This window comes from Buteo buteo, chromosome 13 (assembly GCF_964188355.1).
Source record: "Buteo buteo chromosome 13, bButBut1.hap1.1, whole genome shotgun sequence".
Lineage (NCBI taxonomy): Eukaryota > Metazoa > Chordata > Aves > Accipitriformes > Accipitridae > Buteo > Buteo buteo.
In genome coordinates this window covers 27,694,329-27,711,250 of record NC_134183.1, presented here as the reverse complement: position 1 = coordinate 27,711,250, position 16,922 = coordinate 27,694,329, and the positions used below count along the sequence as shown (strand labels likewise).

The 16,922-nt window shown below is 41.7% G+C and overlaps 1 protein-coding gene across 10 annotated transcripts in view; it reads left to right on the top strand.

Annotated features, from left to right (window-relative positions):
* SEMA6D (semaphorin 6D) overlaps positions 1–16,922 on the top strand; it is a 140,972-nt gene that overhangs the window by 115,543 nt on the left and 8,507 nt on the right. For all 10 annotated transcript variants that reach the window (XM_075045246.1, XM_075045244.1, XM_075045243.1 and 7 more), the window contains exons 2-15: positions 10,558–10,714; positions 11,080–11,191; positions 11,768–11,828; positions 11,940–12,002; positions 12,082–12,183; positions 12,404–12,494; positions 12,772–12,891; positions 13,351–13,439; positions 14,217–14,434; positions 14,543–14,674; positions 14,871–15,026; positions 15,110–15,283; positions 16,035–16,175; positions 16,277–16,354. In XM_075045246.1, coding sequence (XP_074901347.1) covers positions 10,606–10,714; positions 11,080–11,191; positions 11,768–11,828; positions 11,940–12,002; positions 12,082–12,183; positions 12,404–12,494; positions 12,772–12,891; positions 13,351–13,439; positions 14,217–14,434; positions 14,543–14,674; positions 14,871–15,026; positions 15,110–15,283; positions 16,035–16,175; positions 16,277–16,354 — 1,646 coding nt within the window. In that variant the 5' untranslated portion in view covers positions 10,558–10,605. The remainder of the gene's footprint in view (positions 1–10,557; positions 10,715–11,079; positions 11,192–11,767; positions 11,829–11,939; positions 12,003–12,081; positions 12,184–12,403; positions 12,495–12,771; positions 12,892–13,350; positions 13,440–14,216; positions 14,435–14,542; positions 14,675–14,870; positions 15,027–15,109; positions 15,284–16,034; positions 16,176–16,276; positions 16,355–16,922) is intronic.

The window sequence follows — 16,922 nt, the reverse complement described above, 5'->3', positions numbered from 1 at the left end:
TTGGGTTTGCTCAGTAAATCATATTTCCTTCATAAAGGAAATACTGTGTGGATATTTTTAGCATGACGTAGGTTTTTTCTTTAGTGATAACCTCAGACAAAAATAATCAAATCCCATGCTTTGGGGATTAATCTGATTCCCTGCAAGGGTACAGATAGAATATTTTTTTTTGTCTTGTGTACCGCTGGACAGGTTTTACTGTGAGAGTGGATTATGGCTTTTTCCTCCCCCTAAAGCATCAGGTTTTCATCCTTGCCAGAGACATAACAAGCACGGCTCGTGATTGAACAGTGGTCTTATGTGGCAAACTATGCCAACACAAACCTAAATGTATTTGGTGCAGCTGTAGAGGAAAAATAGACCTGCAGACATGTATAGTGTGGGGGTCAGATATGATTATTTAGTCACATTCTTACACTGGCCCAATATTATTAGTGATAACACAAGGATTTAAGGAAACGTTGCAATGTATTGGGGATCTTGGGAGGCCGGTGTGGAGGAGAGAATGGGACAGGCTGTAATGTAAAGCTTTAAAGCCCTAAGTCTCATTCCCTGATTTGCCACAGATTTCCTTTTGACCTTGATTCAAGCACTTGCAGTCCATATGCTACTGATTTGAAATTTTCCTTTTTTTACTTGTAAAGGTCTGATCCATGGCTTCTTTGTGGCTCCCTAGTCAAAATGCTTAAGTAGTGTGATGCAAATACTTCCCTGCTTTACAGGATGAATGTTATCATGAGGTGATGTAGCCCAAGTGAAAGACAGAGGGGAGGGAGAGCTGGTGCCCAGCATGGCTGCATCCTGTTCCAAACAACTGCCAAGTATGGGCTCTGCAGATTGCGTTTGGCCTGTGGAAAGCGGGCCGTTCTGTGATGCAGAGAATTCCCCAAACTGATGTGGTGCAGCCCAGGGACATGCCCAGGCTTGGGACCCAGAGCGGGATAGCCATGGCTGCACACTGCACCAATTCTGCCTCCAACCCCAAACTAGCAACAGTATGGGTATAATTCACCTAACTGCATTTATATCAGTTTAATAACTTCAGACTGTAGGGCAAGGAATCAGCTGGATCAAATCCTGCACTAATACATCTGATTTTTAAATAAATAAAAATAAATTTTTCACCACTACCCCTCTGTGTTCTTGATAAGCCAGCTGCTCCCAGAAGACCCTCAGCACAGGCACCTCTCAAGACACCTCTGTCCCTCTGACTGTCCCCAGGGGCTCACAGCATTGAGCACCGATGTTCCCCCCCCTTGCCTGTGAATATGTATGTACATACATTTACAAATACACACTTGGAGACTACAAAAGCAGCAAATATAATAATGTGATCCAACTGTTCAGCGCTAGGCTAGAAAGAAGTGTTTTTCTGCCATTATGTGAAAATTTAGCGTGACTGGAACAGAGTCTGCATTTGATTAGGCAATTTAAGAAATGTAAGAGACCTCATACTGTAGGGCAGTGCTGCAAAACAATTGCTCGGAACATGTTCTAAAATTGGTTTGCCTTCACCAGATTTCCATGTGTTTCTGCACGACATCTCAAATGAAAATATGAGTAGTCACGTGGCAAGTGACTACATTTTGGTATTATGGTAAATAAAAGCAGCAGTTTAAACAATTATTCCAAATTCTGAGTAGCCTTTGAGATGAAAAAACACAAAACTCTCCTCCTATTTACTTTCCAGCTTGGGAAAGACATTTCATAACACATCCTTTCACTGGCGTAGTTAATCTTTAATGCTTAACAAGATAATAGTAATCATTAACTTTGAGCTTAGGCTTCCTCCAGGTTTTCATGCCTGCATTTTGTACATGTAATTGATTGTGCCCAGGAAAGTGGCACAGCACATGCTTTGCATATACAAATAGGTAACTGGGTGGCCAGCTATCAGATTTGTCCATGCAGAAAACCCCAAGACTAGTTAAAAGCGCATTGTTCCCCAGTCTCTATAGGCAATATTCCTGTGGGCAAGGCTGGCTGACTGTTCAGCTCTGGGAACGGCATGCTGATAATACCAGTGCAGTGCTTAAGAGGCTCTGATGTGTTTCTTGCCAGTTGATAGTCTTCTCCTGTCTCTCCCCTCACATTTTCCAGCAGCCATTTACCTTCTCTTTGAAGTGAGAGCAGTGGCACGCAGCAACCTTTTCCCCAGCAGCAGCAACTCAAGCCAGTGAGCCCCATGCTCTAGCAAGGCACAGCACTGAGGTGCTGGAGGGATGTTTATAGCAGGAGAGAGCAGTGGGTGGGAGGTGATGCTTTCTGGGGTGCGGTTGACAGCAACCTTGTCTGGGGCACAGCCTGTTGAAGAGCAGATGTGCCCTCTCCACAGAGCAAATCTCTTTTCTTCAGCTGTCCTGCTTGAGGCGTGTTCTTTCCCCCAAACCTCCCTGCCATTTCAAAACACCCCATTCACTTCATCCTGTAGGCAAATCCTGACTTCCTGGGCTCCAGCCGTGTCTCAAATGGGCAGCGCTTATCTCTGGGATCAGGGCTGGAGCACTGCTCAAGGTGAAGGTTGCTTTCTCCACTGCTGGGAGGCAGCAGGGCTCGCAGACGGGAGACCCAGGGGTGCCGCCAGCAACTCACTCTGGCTGTGGCGTCAGCTGGACTTGTGCAGGTTGTGCCCGAGACCTTCATTACGGCCTTACCTGCAAATACTGGTTTCTGCCTGTCCCAGAGCTGCCTTATCAGATGATGCCTAATCGTGCTGAAATGAGTGGCAGGTTTGCTATGTAAATCACATACTGTAGGCTTGCAGGAAGAACGCTTGCTTGCTTCGCTTATGGCGCTCACCCACATTTGTAGCCAACCCAAGAGGGAGGAAAAGGTAATACTTGCGTCTAGGTTTTAGGCTTTTGTTTAGGGCCGAGGAGGGCAATTTGGTTGTTTCTAAACCCACATCCAAGCCTATGTACTGCTGTAAGTAGTTAGATCTTCAGCATTGTGGTTTAAGAGTTGAGCTCTCCAGTTTTCAGGATAGAGGTATTTTAGACTAAAAAACACTATGGAAAAGCACCAGGCACCTCTGACACAGCTGTGAGCCGGAGGCACTCAAGAGTTCACCCTGAGGAGCCACAGCTGCTCTCCCCAGCACGGTGGCATTGCTTTCCTTGGGTTGGGGTTGGGGCAGGGGTAGGAGCTGGTGCTACCAGTGCTGCCCACGGCCAGGAATTAATGGAGGATCAGTGCTGAGAGTATAAAACAAACCCTGAACATCACTGTATTGACATTCTCTGCGCCAGTCCTTGGACACTTTCACAAATAAATTTAGTATTTCCTAGGGCAGTCTCAGCTGGGCACAAGCAGTTTGAATTAATAAAATGCAGGCATGCTAAAATGGTGAATCCAGAGCACTGCTTAAGTTAAAGTACCTTGCACTTTATCACTGATAGCTCAACCCTGGCAAACTTTCAAGGGGAACAAGTCCTGCAGGAGCTTTGTAAAACAGAACAGATTTGACCATAGATGTGAGCTGAAATCAAAGGTTGGTTTCAGCTGGAGGACTTTTGTATCACCATGGTAAGGGAAGGTGGTTAACATTCACTCTCAAAAATTAACTTAAAATAAACATAATTGAAGCAATCACTTACAGTTTGCTCAGCATTTTATTTCCTTTCCTGCTGAAGCTACCTTGTGTTAGAGTAAATTTTTGTTCACAGGAGATTTTAGCCCTCAAAGTGCATCTAATCAACCACTAAAGACTTGCATCATTAGAAGTCACCCTATCCATTTTGCAAGTGTTCTGTCAGCTTGTTCTAGAGCAAGAAGGGTGCGCTTTCTGTAACGTTAAAAGCCTGCAAACAACTGAAGTGTAACTAGCAATACCGTAAGCCAATTAAGATGAAAGCTGTGATACTCAGTGGTAGGGTTTCATCACTTCAATATTAAACTATCTTTTTTTTACTTAGGCATAGATCAAGAGGTGTTAATGCAGAGTCCTTAAAAGAAATCAAGTATTATCTTAAAAACAACAGACCTGTTATTTGCATTTTCATGCTCAATTAATATCACACCTCCAAATATCCTAATTTTTTTCTTCAGAGCTGCAGATTTTAAAGTTGTTATAGAAGGTAAGGATGGCTACATACTGCAAGTTTAAATTTGAGTGTACCTTTATCGGACAGAAACAGTTTTTCTTGTCTATTTATTCATACAAAATCATGCTGTAAGTTTCTAGAAAGGACTACAAGAATTAAGGATGTTTCTTTTACTATAACCACAAATATTTTCCTGTGTTATTTGATAATTAGACAAAAGAGTCTGTCACCAAACTCCACAATATGAATTTATCACATCATAGACAATCTCCGAGACTCGAATATACAGTAAACCCCTGTGTCAGGCATTGCCTTCAGGAACCTTACTGAAGTCAGCCTTCATTAGAAGAAACACATTTATACTGGAATGCCATTTGAAAAAAAAAATAAAAAGAAAATCACACTTAACACTTATGCAGGCTGTTGTACCCTTGTTCTGGGAGGGCTTACCACACTGAAAAGCAATTGCATCATTGGAGAACCTGTGTATAGATATGACCTAAAATGGGAATCTAATCCTCTGCTTCTTATATAATAGATACTGATACAGATTTTGAAGGCAAATGTTGCTTTCTATGTGGAATACTTTCTGGCTTGTAAGCAAATGATTCGTTATACCCATTTCATGCAGTGAGACATAGAAAAAAGGACCAAGACCAAAAAAATAGAGGTAGGATAAAGAACTGTTTACTCCCTTTCTCGAGTTCAAGCCACCAGAGCCTGGGCCATGCTGATCTTACATTTTGACTTGGATGATACAAAAATGCTGCATTTCATGGTTTGATTACCAGAACACACTTTGGCCTGGCTCCTCCAGTGTGTGGCTCTGCTCTAGAGTTATTTTATCCCGTGCACAGCAGGGATAAGGTGCTATTCTGAGTGAATATTCTGGTGCATCCATGGTTGCCAATGCATACATTTCTACAACAGGTCTAGGGCACCACTGAAGGCAGCCTGTACCACCTTCACATGTTTTCTTCTAAACGTTTTATCTTCTGAAAAGATTGACGTGCTTGACAAACCAAAATTCAGTGAGAACCTACCTTTCTGTACTATGCACTAGTGAAGCGCAGCTCCAGCCCCTGTACCAGCACCTTACTGGCAAGCTGTTCTCTCTGCAGCTGGCTCAAGAAGTTGAACTTTTCCCACCTGGTAGCAGTTACCATCAGGAAATAAACTCATATGTGAATCCTTAGCCCCCTAAAATGGAGTCACTGCCAGCACACCTTTTAACTTCATGAAGGCCAGAATTTGAACCATACCCTTTTCAACCTGCAGTTAGTGGGCCATAAGTGAGTTGTACATCAAAAGATAATCCCTGAGGCAATAGTAAACAATATTTTTAGCCTTTTTACACTAGTCCTTTGCATCCAAAAAAAAGGCAGGGGGGTGCTAAACACAAGTAAGTTCCCATTCAGAGACTAACATAACTTTTATTTGGTTGCAAGTGAAATCTGTTACTTGCTGTAACCCGGCCAACAGATCTTTGTTGTTTGAGTAGTCTTCTGGTTAAAGAGCTTTGGAGCACTGATTTGGCCAACTGCTCAGTGCCCTGAAGCCACTGTCCAAGGATGCACTGTGACCCTCACGAGGGGCTTGTCTCAATGGCTGAGATGAGTGGAAGTTGCTAAGTATTGCACAGGATCTGCTTTGCTCTCGGTCAGAAAGAGGAACTGAAATCTCAGCGGTAGGCCCCGAGAAACTTGCTGAGCATCTGTGAACAAGCAGCGGTAAAAGATTTTTTTGTTTTAACTTTTATTTATTATTAGAGTGGTTTCATGCTCAAAATTTTGGAAGGTACCATCACAGGTATGCACTAGTTCGTGCATTTGCACTAATTAGTGCTGTCAGGGAGCCATTTACATGCAGGAAGGAGCAGAGGACAACAGGGATTTCCTGATCTGTCAAAAGTCCAGTCACTTGGGATTGTGGGAAACCACATCACACAAATTGGCTAAGCTCAGCATATTACTAATGGGTTCTGCCTGTCCCCCCTCAACATTACGGTTAACGCATACCTCCAAGCACGGAGGAGACCCTTGATCTCACCTAACAGCCTGATTTTCCCCTGTGTCTGGTGGAGAAGGAAGATGATGTAGTCATTTCAGCCTTTTCATGGTATGTGCCTTTTTTTCAGCTTTTATTATTGCAACCCTTTTCTCCTTTGCCTTGCCAAACTCTCCACAAGTGAACTAACTTTTAGGATATGTCTTTTGTTCTGACCTATCTTGAACTTCAGCCTGGATTTGCCATACCACACTCCTGTCTGTGCTTAGCATTTTGAGAAGCATTTATTGTGTTAAGGAGATTTTTAAGGCTTTGGGGGGGTTGGGTTGTTTTTTTGCGGGGAGGGTGTTGTTTGGGGTTGTTTGGTTTTGGTTTTTTTTAGTGAGTAGAAGGTATTGCATCAGTCTGGTTTGAAGCTATTTTATGTGTTGCTTCTCTCCAGCTGGCTGAATGCCCTTTCCCTTCCCCCCTCCTCTTTACGTGGCAGCGCACAGAAAGATGATTGATGGAGTGTCACCAGTGTGTTGTCAAAGGCTGGAGTAGATTAATGGGCAAGAAACACCAGCCTGTTCCCCTTCATGTGTGATCGTTTGAAGGAGGGCTCATATTTTAACAGAAATTATATCCTGCTTCTCTGGATTCCCCCAATCAGGAATTGAAGGATGGGATTCATATCTGAAATTGAAAGGTGCCAGCCACAAAGAGCCAGTTTATTACTTGGGACAACTGTTACCTTCCACTTGACCAACAGCACTCGCCCTGAGGCCTGTTGCAGTCAGGCTGCTGTCGTCTTTACCGATGGGGATTTATGCCACCAGTTAACGTTTATACCTCTGTTTCTTTGTATTTGCCTACACGACTAGTTATGGCATAGACCAAATGGCCGGAAGATCTCTGATCTGTTACTAGCTTTTCCACCTGGGTGACATTGGCCAATTTGCCTGTGCTGCAAGGAATGATCATGCATCACCCAGAGCAGCTCAGATCCTTTGACAAGGCTTTTTTGGTGGTTGGCCTTAGTCAAAAATTCAGTCTTGATCTGTGCCTCAACTCCCCAGCTGCAAAACAGGGATAGCAATATGGTAATTTCCAAACATTGCACTTGCCGTGAATTGTTTCCTTGCAGAAATGCTAGGAATGCAATTTATAAGAGAAATTAATCAAAGACTGGTCTGAATCCTGGCTGGGGAAAAATAATCAGACCCAGAGTATGATTGTTTTCTGCATTTTCTTGAAGGTAGGCATTGCCAGCATTTCATATCAGCTATTCTGGTCCAAACAGATACTTCAGCATTGTTATTTGTAGTCCCCGGTAGTGGCCTCCGTTAAAAGGTTTGAATGTGGCAAAAATTACGTCTTTCACACCAGCCTATCTGTGTCTACCAGAAGCATACACCTGGCTGTCATAAACCCCTGTTCCAAGGGCTAGATGGAGCCCATTTTTTCTGATTATCTGGGGGACAGCTGTTATTCCAAGTTTATTCTCTTTTCAGTGGTTCTGATCTCAAGCCTGTGTCCAACCAGCTAAAAGGTGCATTTAAATGCCTCTTGAAGCAGGTGCATTTCCTTTTCATATGTAGCTAGAAATTAGAGCTATTGTTCATTTTCTTGTAATGTTTTAACAAGCAAAATAATAAAGAAATCTGTACTTCTCACCTGGCTGGTAAGAAGTGATTGCCTGTGGTTTGCTGATCCAGTCCAGCTCTCTGTCTGCTTTTTGCTCTTGTCATGACAGAGGTCTGTGCTTCATGCAGCTGTAGACATTTTCTTTGATAGGGACTTGTGACAGGTGATGTTTAGTTAAAAGAGATTGCTGAACATAACTATTCCTGCCTTTCATGTTCTCAGAGTTCACCTCTGCAGTATATTCAGAGGTTTGGGGTTTTTTTGAGGAAAACGTAAATATGAGTTTGTTTCTGCTCTGGATGCAATCTCTAGGGAGACACATCCTGTGGTTTTACATTTACAAAACTTTGCCTTGTTTTAGGGAGTATGGTATACCCCCTGAGATTTGAATCTAATCAAGAGAACTGATACTTTCTTTGTTTACCTGGCATTTCGGTCACATCCTTTTTGGTTTTGTGGCATTGTGGTTTTAGGTCATAGTTTTTGTGGCCAATACACAGCAAATTGCCCTTTTGTTCTCTGCAGCCATTTCCTCCAGCCCAGAACGCAGTGTCTGCCTTTGTAAGGCAGGTTACATTTAAGTTTCCTATTTGTTGCTCCAGTGAATTCTTCCTAGACAGGACTCTGGAAGGAAAGAGCAAAAAAGAAACTTCCTAATACGTGCCCATGCTTGATACTGGCAGAACTTGTACAGGTTGCAGGCTGTGTGTGTTCTACAGCCAGGCCAGGGTCTCTTTGAGTCATGATGTGTGGGCCATGAACAGGCTCATCTTCTATGCTAACTAAAGCCTACATGGCTGGGAGATCTTCTTGCTCTTTGGCAATTTGTATTCATTTGTTCTCCAAGAAAACGAGGCTTCAGGGAGGACTTTTACTAAGCACCTTACAGATGTTACTGTGCACTGACTCAACGTACAGTTTGTGTGCCTCCCCTTTCTCTTCTTTCACTGGGATGTTAGTGGGTTGGATACTTGGAGTCTGCTTTTCTTGGAAAAAAAAGACACAAAAAAGAAATTGTGTAACCATTAATGATTTGTTATTGTGTCTGGGAGCCACTGTGCTGCAGGACTTTGCTCTAATGGTGCTTTCACAAGAAAGAACTAATTTGACTAACTTTATTAATTCCAGTTTGTTTTAAGTTTGCTCATCAGTAATTTAACGCAAGATGCTTCAGCTGAAGAGGCCATGTCAGGACAAGGAAGAGCAGAGGGAAAGTGCCAGGAATCATTAGTGTTTATTAACCACTGCACTCATCAATCTTGACTAAGAGCACAGCCCATTCGTTCTGGACTGGTGGACTGAGATACAGAAATATCATTAACAGTGGAAAATGCTTCTTTTGAGGTCAGTCTGTAATGGACAGGCATTCAGACAACACCTCCACCCCCAAATATTATCAGCCTTTAAGTTGGTCTCCTCACAGTCCTGCCTCAACTGACAGAGCTCAGCAGCCTTATGGAAGGAAGAAGCCCTGCCCCTAGCCAGCTGTAGCATCAATTAACAAATACAGTATTTTCATCCCCAGTAAACATTACTGAAAGGTTAAGTGTTGTTATGAAGGGGTTTTTTAATTGCTTTTCAAATTATTAAATGATTAATACTTATGTGCTTTGCTGGATCAGGCCTGGCACTTTGTGCTGGCAATGTGTAAATCTCACAGCAATTCTTGAAACATTAAAATGGAAAGACTTCTTTTTTTTCCTCTTTAGACAAAGAGTTTAATAACCAATTTCAGCAACTGCAGGGCATTGAGCTGGTGACTCAAAGCTGTGACCTGTGAATCGGGGCTGAATGAATGCCTCCAAAAGGTTGGAGGAGGGAATAGTACTACATTTGCCAGGTTTCTAATGAGAAATATGACCCCTGCCCAGACCACTTGTGGTCATTAAGGATCGCATTTCACTTTGAGATGCGTTTTCTTGCATCCTACCCAAATTGCAACTTGAGTAGTTACATTCTGCTCACTAAAATATCCCTGTGGTTTAATTGGAGAAGTTGTTTCCCTTCCCCTCTTAAAAGCTTTGTTGTATAATGTTGTGGTGCTATCTTAGTATGTGCTGTATAATCTATAGAGCACACACACACACAAAATAACCCCACCGTGAAAGTCTCTGAAGTTGCTAGCTTCCTACAGTAACAGAATTAGGGGGAAAGTGGCATCTTGGGAACCCAGCTCAGCATTGTGCCCCCATTTGAGTCTCTTGCCATCCTTGCAAAGCACGGGACAAGCACTGCCACGCTGCAGAGGCAGCATTTTCGCATTTACTGTGCACATGTGTAAATCACTGCACAAGGCAAAGCATCAAGTGTCTGGTCCTAGACATAAGGTCTTTCGCAATGAGCATGTTAAGCTTAGTATTATGATGGCACAGCCTGGAAACAAGCAATAACTTTAAAACATGGCATGGATGTTTAGACAGATTGTGTATGTCATGACTTTTTGTGGATAAGATTTAGGTATTTTATGGGGAAAGGGTTTTATTGGATGACATTCAGTGATAGAGGGGATGGAAAGAGATTGTAGTTTAATTAAAATTCTAATCCTAAGTTTGACAATTTTTCTTGCCAGGTCAGCAGCCTGCACGTTCTGTTTGTGATTCCCGTGAATTAAATGGGCTGACAGGCGTCAGCTTCTTCGGAAATGCCTGTAAATCCAGCTAAAAATTAGCAAACATCAATATGTTTCAGAGCAGCTTTGAGTAGGGATATGTCACGCAGCAGTTTTCCATCAATGTACATACAGGAGCCTCTCATAAGCACCAATTTAGTCCGCTGCTGCCAGTGCTTAAATACAAACAAAAAAAACCCTTCTTCTCCAGTAGGAAGTCACATTTACTGTCCTGTGCTGCTGAAATCTCACTGGCATGTTCCTGTTTTCCAGGTAGTTAAACAGTGTTGCCACAAAGGTAGTGCTCATCTTTCACCAGCCATGAGGCTTCCTCTGCTTTGTGCCTCCGTGATGCTAATGAGTCTGTCCCAGTGCCGAGCTGTCAGCTTCCCTGAAGACGAGGACCCTATTAATGTTGTTGACTACCACTGTAAGTAATCTGCAAATGGTGCTAACCACTAGGGAAAGAGTTTTAATGTTTGGGTTTTTTCCTTTGGGAAGTTAAAAAAAAAAAGAAGTCTGTTTCCTTTCAAGTTGAAATGTGTTTACTGGCTTTGTATCTTTAATAGAACACTTAATCATTTTCTTAAAAAAGCAATCAGAAATACAGCAATAACTTCAGGAAAAAGAACATTTGCTGACATTAGCCATCTTTTTCTCATTTATATTCAAGACATTACTCAAGGAATTTAGTTTAAATCCTTCTACACCTAGTATATACAGCTAATCAATGCCATATATTGATTCTTTAGCTCTATAATCCTGAGTGATGGTGTAGCCCATTTTTACTTGCAGATTCAAGGCAATATCCAGTATTTAGAGGACGCCCTTCAGGCAATGAATCTCAGCACAGACTGGACTTCCAACTGATGTTGAAAATTCGAGACACACTTTATATTGCTGGCAGGTAATTTTCCTTCACTCAGTTCATTAGATTAAAATTCTTTTCTCTTCTGGTTTTGCATTTATGTGTAAAATTCATTTAGAAAAATCTGCAGAATACGATAAAAATAAGAATTGGGAGAGGACTTCCCAGAGAAATATACCGTATCTATGGCCAGTGCATGAAAATTGGATTTGAAGGCTGCAGTTACTGTAGTTATGCTAAACCAATGATCAAATACTCTTTTACCTCTTTTATATTACTGCCCTGATAATTTTAAACTTGGACTGACACATCAGGGGTGTAGGAAGTGAGTATAGCACACTTGAAATTTACAGTCCGGATTAGTCTTCAGCAGAACGGAAGGACAGAGATGGATAGCTGGACACTGTAGGTGCTGTCTAAGGACCATACCAATAAAAATTAAAACCACCCCATGTTGCCCATGACCAGTCTTCTCCAATTTGTATTAAACACATAATAAATCCATAAGCATTTCATAGAAGTTTCTGGTCTAACAAAACACTCTAAAAATAGATTTAGCTTATAAAAAAATAAGGCAAATGAATTAATGAATTTACTTGTGTCTTTTTGCAAAAGGGACCAAGTTTACACTGTAAACTTAAATGAAGTTCCAAAATCAGAAGTTACTGCAAGCAAGGTGAGTAGATACAGGTGCTGGCAAGGGAGAGGTATTTTCTTCGGGTTTAATTTTTTTAAGATTTTTTTGTGGAAAGGAAATCTAATGTTCTTTTCTGGTTTGATTTAACAGAAATTAACATGGAGGTCAAGGCAGCAGGACAGAGAGAACTGTGCTATGAAAGGCAAACATAAAGTAAGCTTAGCACATACATCATAGAACAACACAAATATGTATGTGAAGTCTGTGATTATACATCTTACTCTCTTTTCAGGACGAATGCCATAACTTCATTAAAGTCTTTGTTCCAAGGAATGATGAGATGGTGTTTGTCTGTGGAACAAATGCATTTAACCCTATGTGCAGATACTATCGGGTAAGAATATTGAAAATGTCATTAATCTGTTACTGGGTTTGCTTGCATTAATTATGCTATAGCAAATACATCCAGTGTGATTGGAGAGTGCTTCAAGGTGAAGTAAAAACAGACAGAAGCCAATGTGCTGAATTAAGTTTTGTGGAAAGACAATGTTTTACTCCTGTGCCAGTGTACAAAATAGAAATGGCACTATCACCCATTTATTTTTCTTCTCTAGCTGAATACCTTAGAGTATGATGGGGAGGAAATTAGTGGTTTGGCAAGATGCCCATTTGATGCCAGACAAACCAATGTCGCCCTCTTTGCTGGTAAGAACTTTTGCTTGTAATGAGTCTAAATGATTAATGACACCAAAGGAGCCAGAGAGCTTTTAAAGCGAGCACAGGAAAGCTAAAGGTGTCATGGTGCCCCTGCTCTTAAATTTTTAAAAGGGCCTCCAAAGGATTAGAAGCTGACCTGTTAATAAATAGGTTACAGCACTTTGGGGAAGAGTAGCAGGAAAGAACTGGGGAAAAATACAGGCTAGTCAGAATTCTGTAGATTATTAAAGGCCTCTTAATACCACGTTTTCAACTTCTGTTTTAGATGGAAAATTGTATTCAGCAACAGTAGCAGATTTCCTGGCAAGTGACGCTGTTATTTATCGCAGCATGGGGGATGGATCTGCCCTAAGAACAATAAAGTATGATTCCAAATGGATAAAAGGTAAGTTGGGGGAGTATTTTCCCATACACATGGCAGATGTAATTTCAGTGGCACAGAGGGTCAGGTAGTTCACAGCCAGCATGATTTACACGTATGCTAGAATGTTAGCATATATGCAGCTTTCGATATAGTACGATTATGACAAAAAAGCAGTTTAATACAAATAAAGCAAAATTTTTGTTAAATACATCAGTGAATGAATCTGCAGTAACAAAATACCTTAACTGAAGTGCAATTTCTGTGAGGCCTTTTTACAGGCCATTAGCCAACATTAGAGACTTCAAGTTCATTTAAGCTCCAGCGCACCCATATTTGGACATCCTAAAGTATCTGCAAGACTGGAGCTCATGTTAGCTGGTATGGACCTGTGGAGAAGCCGCCAAGTCACACAGCATAGTCAGTGTCGTATGCTGATTAAGTAGTTCTTTGAAGTAACCTTCTCCTTACTCTTTCTTACAGAACCACATTTTCTCCATGCCATAGAATATGGGAACTACGTTTATTTCTTCTTCCGAGAAATTGCTGTAGAGCACAATAATTTAGGCAAGGTAGGTATCGTCACAGCGAGCTGTCAGGTAGCCATGAGCCGTAGCAGAACGAGATCATCCTAAAACGGCATCAGTAACAAGCAAAGTTTACAATACAAAGTAGGGGCTAGTACAGAGTTCGCACAGTTTTCCCATCATTATAATTTACGGCGGGGGTGGGGAGGAGAGAAATAGAACAGTCCATTCTTCAGCCAAAAAGTTGTTTCTGTTCTCTATGCCTTGCTGTTTAGGCGAGCTCGCTACAGGTATCTTTTAGTGTTGCTCTGGCCTTAGTGTTGCTGTTGCCTTAACACTTGTGGCAAGTAATGGAAAGTCTGAGGGTTTTTTCATGCATGTTAAAGAAACAAAAGGAAACAACACAAAAGAAGAGTTTCAAAGAAGTTTCTCTAATGTCCCTGGATATTGAATAATTCAGTCATGCCAGTACAGAGTATAATACTCATGCCTTACCATGGAAGGATATTCTATAATAAATTATTAAGTCCTTTACACATGGTTAATTAAAGTCTTTAAATCTCACTAACAATATGATTTTGAAGGGAAAAAAGGGTGGGGACAAGCTGCAGAGTTGCATTTGCTTGGTGATAGGTTTAAGATGCCTGTGCACTACGAGCTAAACACTGTTTGCTTTCATCCTTTCTGTGCAGATAAATGGCACCTTCCTGTTAACAAAATTATCTTTGGTGTTTCATTAACAGCAGAAACAGGCACTGTCTTCCTTGCATCTCTCAAGCCTTTGTCCCTTTTCTTTTTTTTTTTTTTTTTTTCCCTTCACAGGCTGTGTATTCCCGTGTAGCTCGCATATGTAAAAATGACATGGGAGGGTCCCAAAGAGTCCTGGAGAAACATTGGACATCCTTTCTGAAAGCTCGGCTCAACTGCTCAGTTCCTGGGGATTCATTCTTCTACTTCGATGTTCTGCAGTCTATCACAGACATAATAGAAATCAATGGAGTCCCCACGGTTGTCGGTGTATTCACCACACAGCTTAACAGGTGAGAGATGAGCAACCTTACATCAAAGGTAGTTCTTTGGTTCTCTCTTACACTGAAATTGGTGCCATTGTAGTCTGAGTTCTTGCAACTATTTTTCTAATTTTGCAGCATCCCTGGTTCAGCAGTATGTGCTTTCAGCATGGATGACATTGAGAAAGTCTTTAAAGGGAGATTTAAAGAACAAAAGACTCCTGACTCTGTTTGGACAGCTGTACCTGAAGACAAAGTACCAAAGCCAAGGTAAAAGGTTCTTAGTCATGGTGCCATAATATCGTCCTTGTAAAGAGCTACCTTAAATCAGCTGCACTCTTGAGTGTCTTGTCAGGTAAAAACCAAAGCAGAGCTTTACACTTCAGCCATAAGGATGCTCATTAGCAGGCTGCCGTCTCTCATTAACTAAAATATCAAGAGGAAAACAATGTTGCTCTCCTTTCAGACCTGGCTGCTGTGCAAAACACGGCCTAGCAGAAGCTTACAAAACCTCCATTGATTTCCCAGACGAAACACTCTCCTTCATCAAATCTCATCCTTTGATGGATTCAGCTGTTCCCTCAGTCATTGAGGAGCCCTGGTTTACCAAAACACGTGTCAGGTATGACATTGTTCACAAATAACGCATGTGAAAAGGAAAACGAGAAAGCGTGCTGTTAATGATACACCTTTTGGTCTTGATAGATACAGATTGACAGCAATTGCTGTAGACCACGCTGCTGGACCCTACCAGAACTACACAGTCATATTTGTTGGCTCCGAAGCAGGAGTAGTACTTAAAATCTTGGCAAAGACCAGGCCTTTTTCTTTGAATGACAGTGTGTTACTGGAAGAGATTGAAGCATATAATCATGCAAAGTAAGTATTATGAGAACACCTAAGCTCTTCATCTTGTCCTTGGTACCTAGCTAAAACAAATTATGGTAAACGAAAACCAACTCATTATCACCAACATCACCTCTTGTTTGTCATTTCATGGTGTTCCCTGTGTTGAATAACCTGAAAATATTTGGTCACTTGCCATTTTGCATGGGTTGAGTGAACAACCTAATTCCACTCCAGTGACGTCAATGATACAGTCTAATTCTTCCACAAATAGATACACTTCTTCCTGAGTATGACACGTCAGAACTGTCTGCTGCTGTTAAAAAGAAATGATGTGAGCTTATCTTGAGGGTTTCTCAAGAGTGACCAATAATGTATAAACTACATCTAATCATTTTAAACTTGCTTATTCTTGCACAAAGAATTTGGGAATGGAAGCGTTCCAATTAGACTTTACAGTTGTCCAATACAGGACTTCGGTTCTGCTCTGTTGAGATATTTATGCCGACCGAGAGAACAGAGAAAATGGATTTGGATTTCTTTCCTACATAGTTCAGCGAACTTGTCACCTAGCTGTAAATAAGAGCCAGAAGCTGGCATTTGATAACCCATAGGTTTGTTTAGAAATCACTCAGCAAAGACCAGTAAGTTACACTTATATATGTAAAAAGTCTCTTTTCAGTATCTGCATAGACAATAAATAAATAAAATGTTTGCAGTGTAAGCGTTGCACAAAGTACTACAGTTACTAAAATAATGGCCTCCCATTATTTTTGCTGACCAGGTGTAATGCTGAGAGCGAGGAGGACAGAAGAGTCATTTCCCTTCAGCTGGATAGAGACCACCATGCTCTGTTCGTGGCATTCTCCAGCTGCGTCATTAGAATTCCTCTGAGTCGGTGTGAGCGTCACGGGTCATGTAAAAAGTACGGCCCCGTTCCTGAACTCCCCCTTAAAGGAAAGGCACCAACATCTCTTAGGAAGGAAGTAAAAAATGCATGATTTTTTGGGGTTTTTCTCTTGCAAGGGCATGTATTGCTTCACGGGACCCGTACTGTGGCTGGTTAGACCACGAGGCATGTGGAAGAGTGACACCAGGCATGCTGTAAGTATTCTTTTATGCTGTAAGTATTCTTTTTCAAATTAGCCCAGCATCTCTACATATGCTTTATAGACCACGTGAGCTCATATCCTATGCCTGTTCCCTTGCACTCAATTCATAAATCTCCATTTTTTTTTTTAAGATGTTTTTTCAGTGTACTGTATATGTAAGAGAACAGAATGCTGAAGTCTGACCTAATTCTGCAACTTCTGGGTGAAGACTTGCTTTCAGTGGGAGTTTTGGGGGTGGGGGAGTGGTGGAGGACAAGCAGACCCCTAGGAAGAGCAGTTGGAGGCAGGAAGGCAAGAAATTGCTACCTGCAAACCTGAGCAGCTCAGAGAGGACAGTAGACAGTATGCTGCCCCAGGCGTGCTCACGGCCAGGGCACAGTCAATTGCAAATATGAAAGCACAGGGTTCACAGTGGGAAAAGAGTAAGATTTTGCCTCCACACTGGAGCTTGGGTGATATATATGCATACCAAAGGCATTTTGCACAAATCAAGTCTGTAATATACAGTGCATTAGCAGCTGTATCTGAAAAAGAGGCCTTTGTAGCAGGCCAGTGCAAAG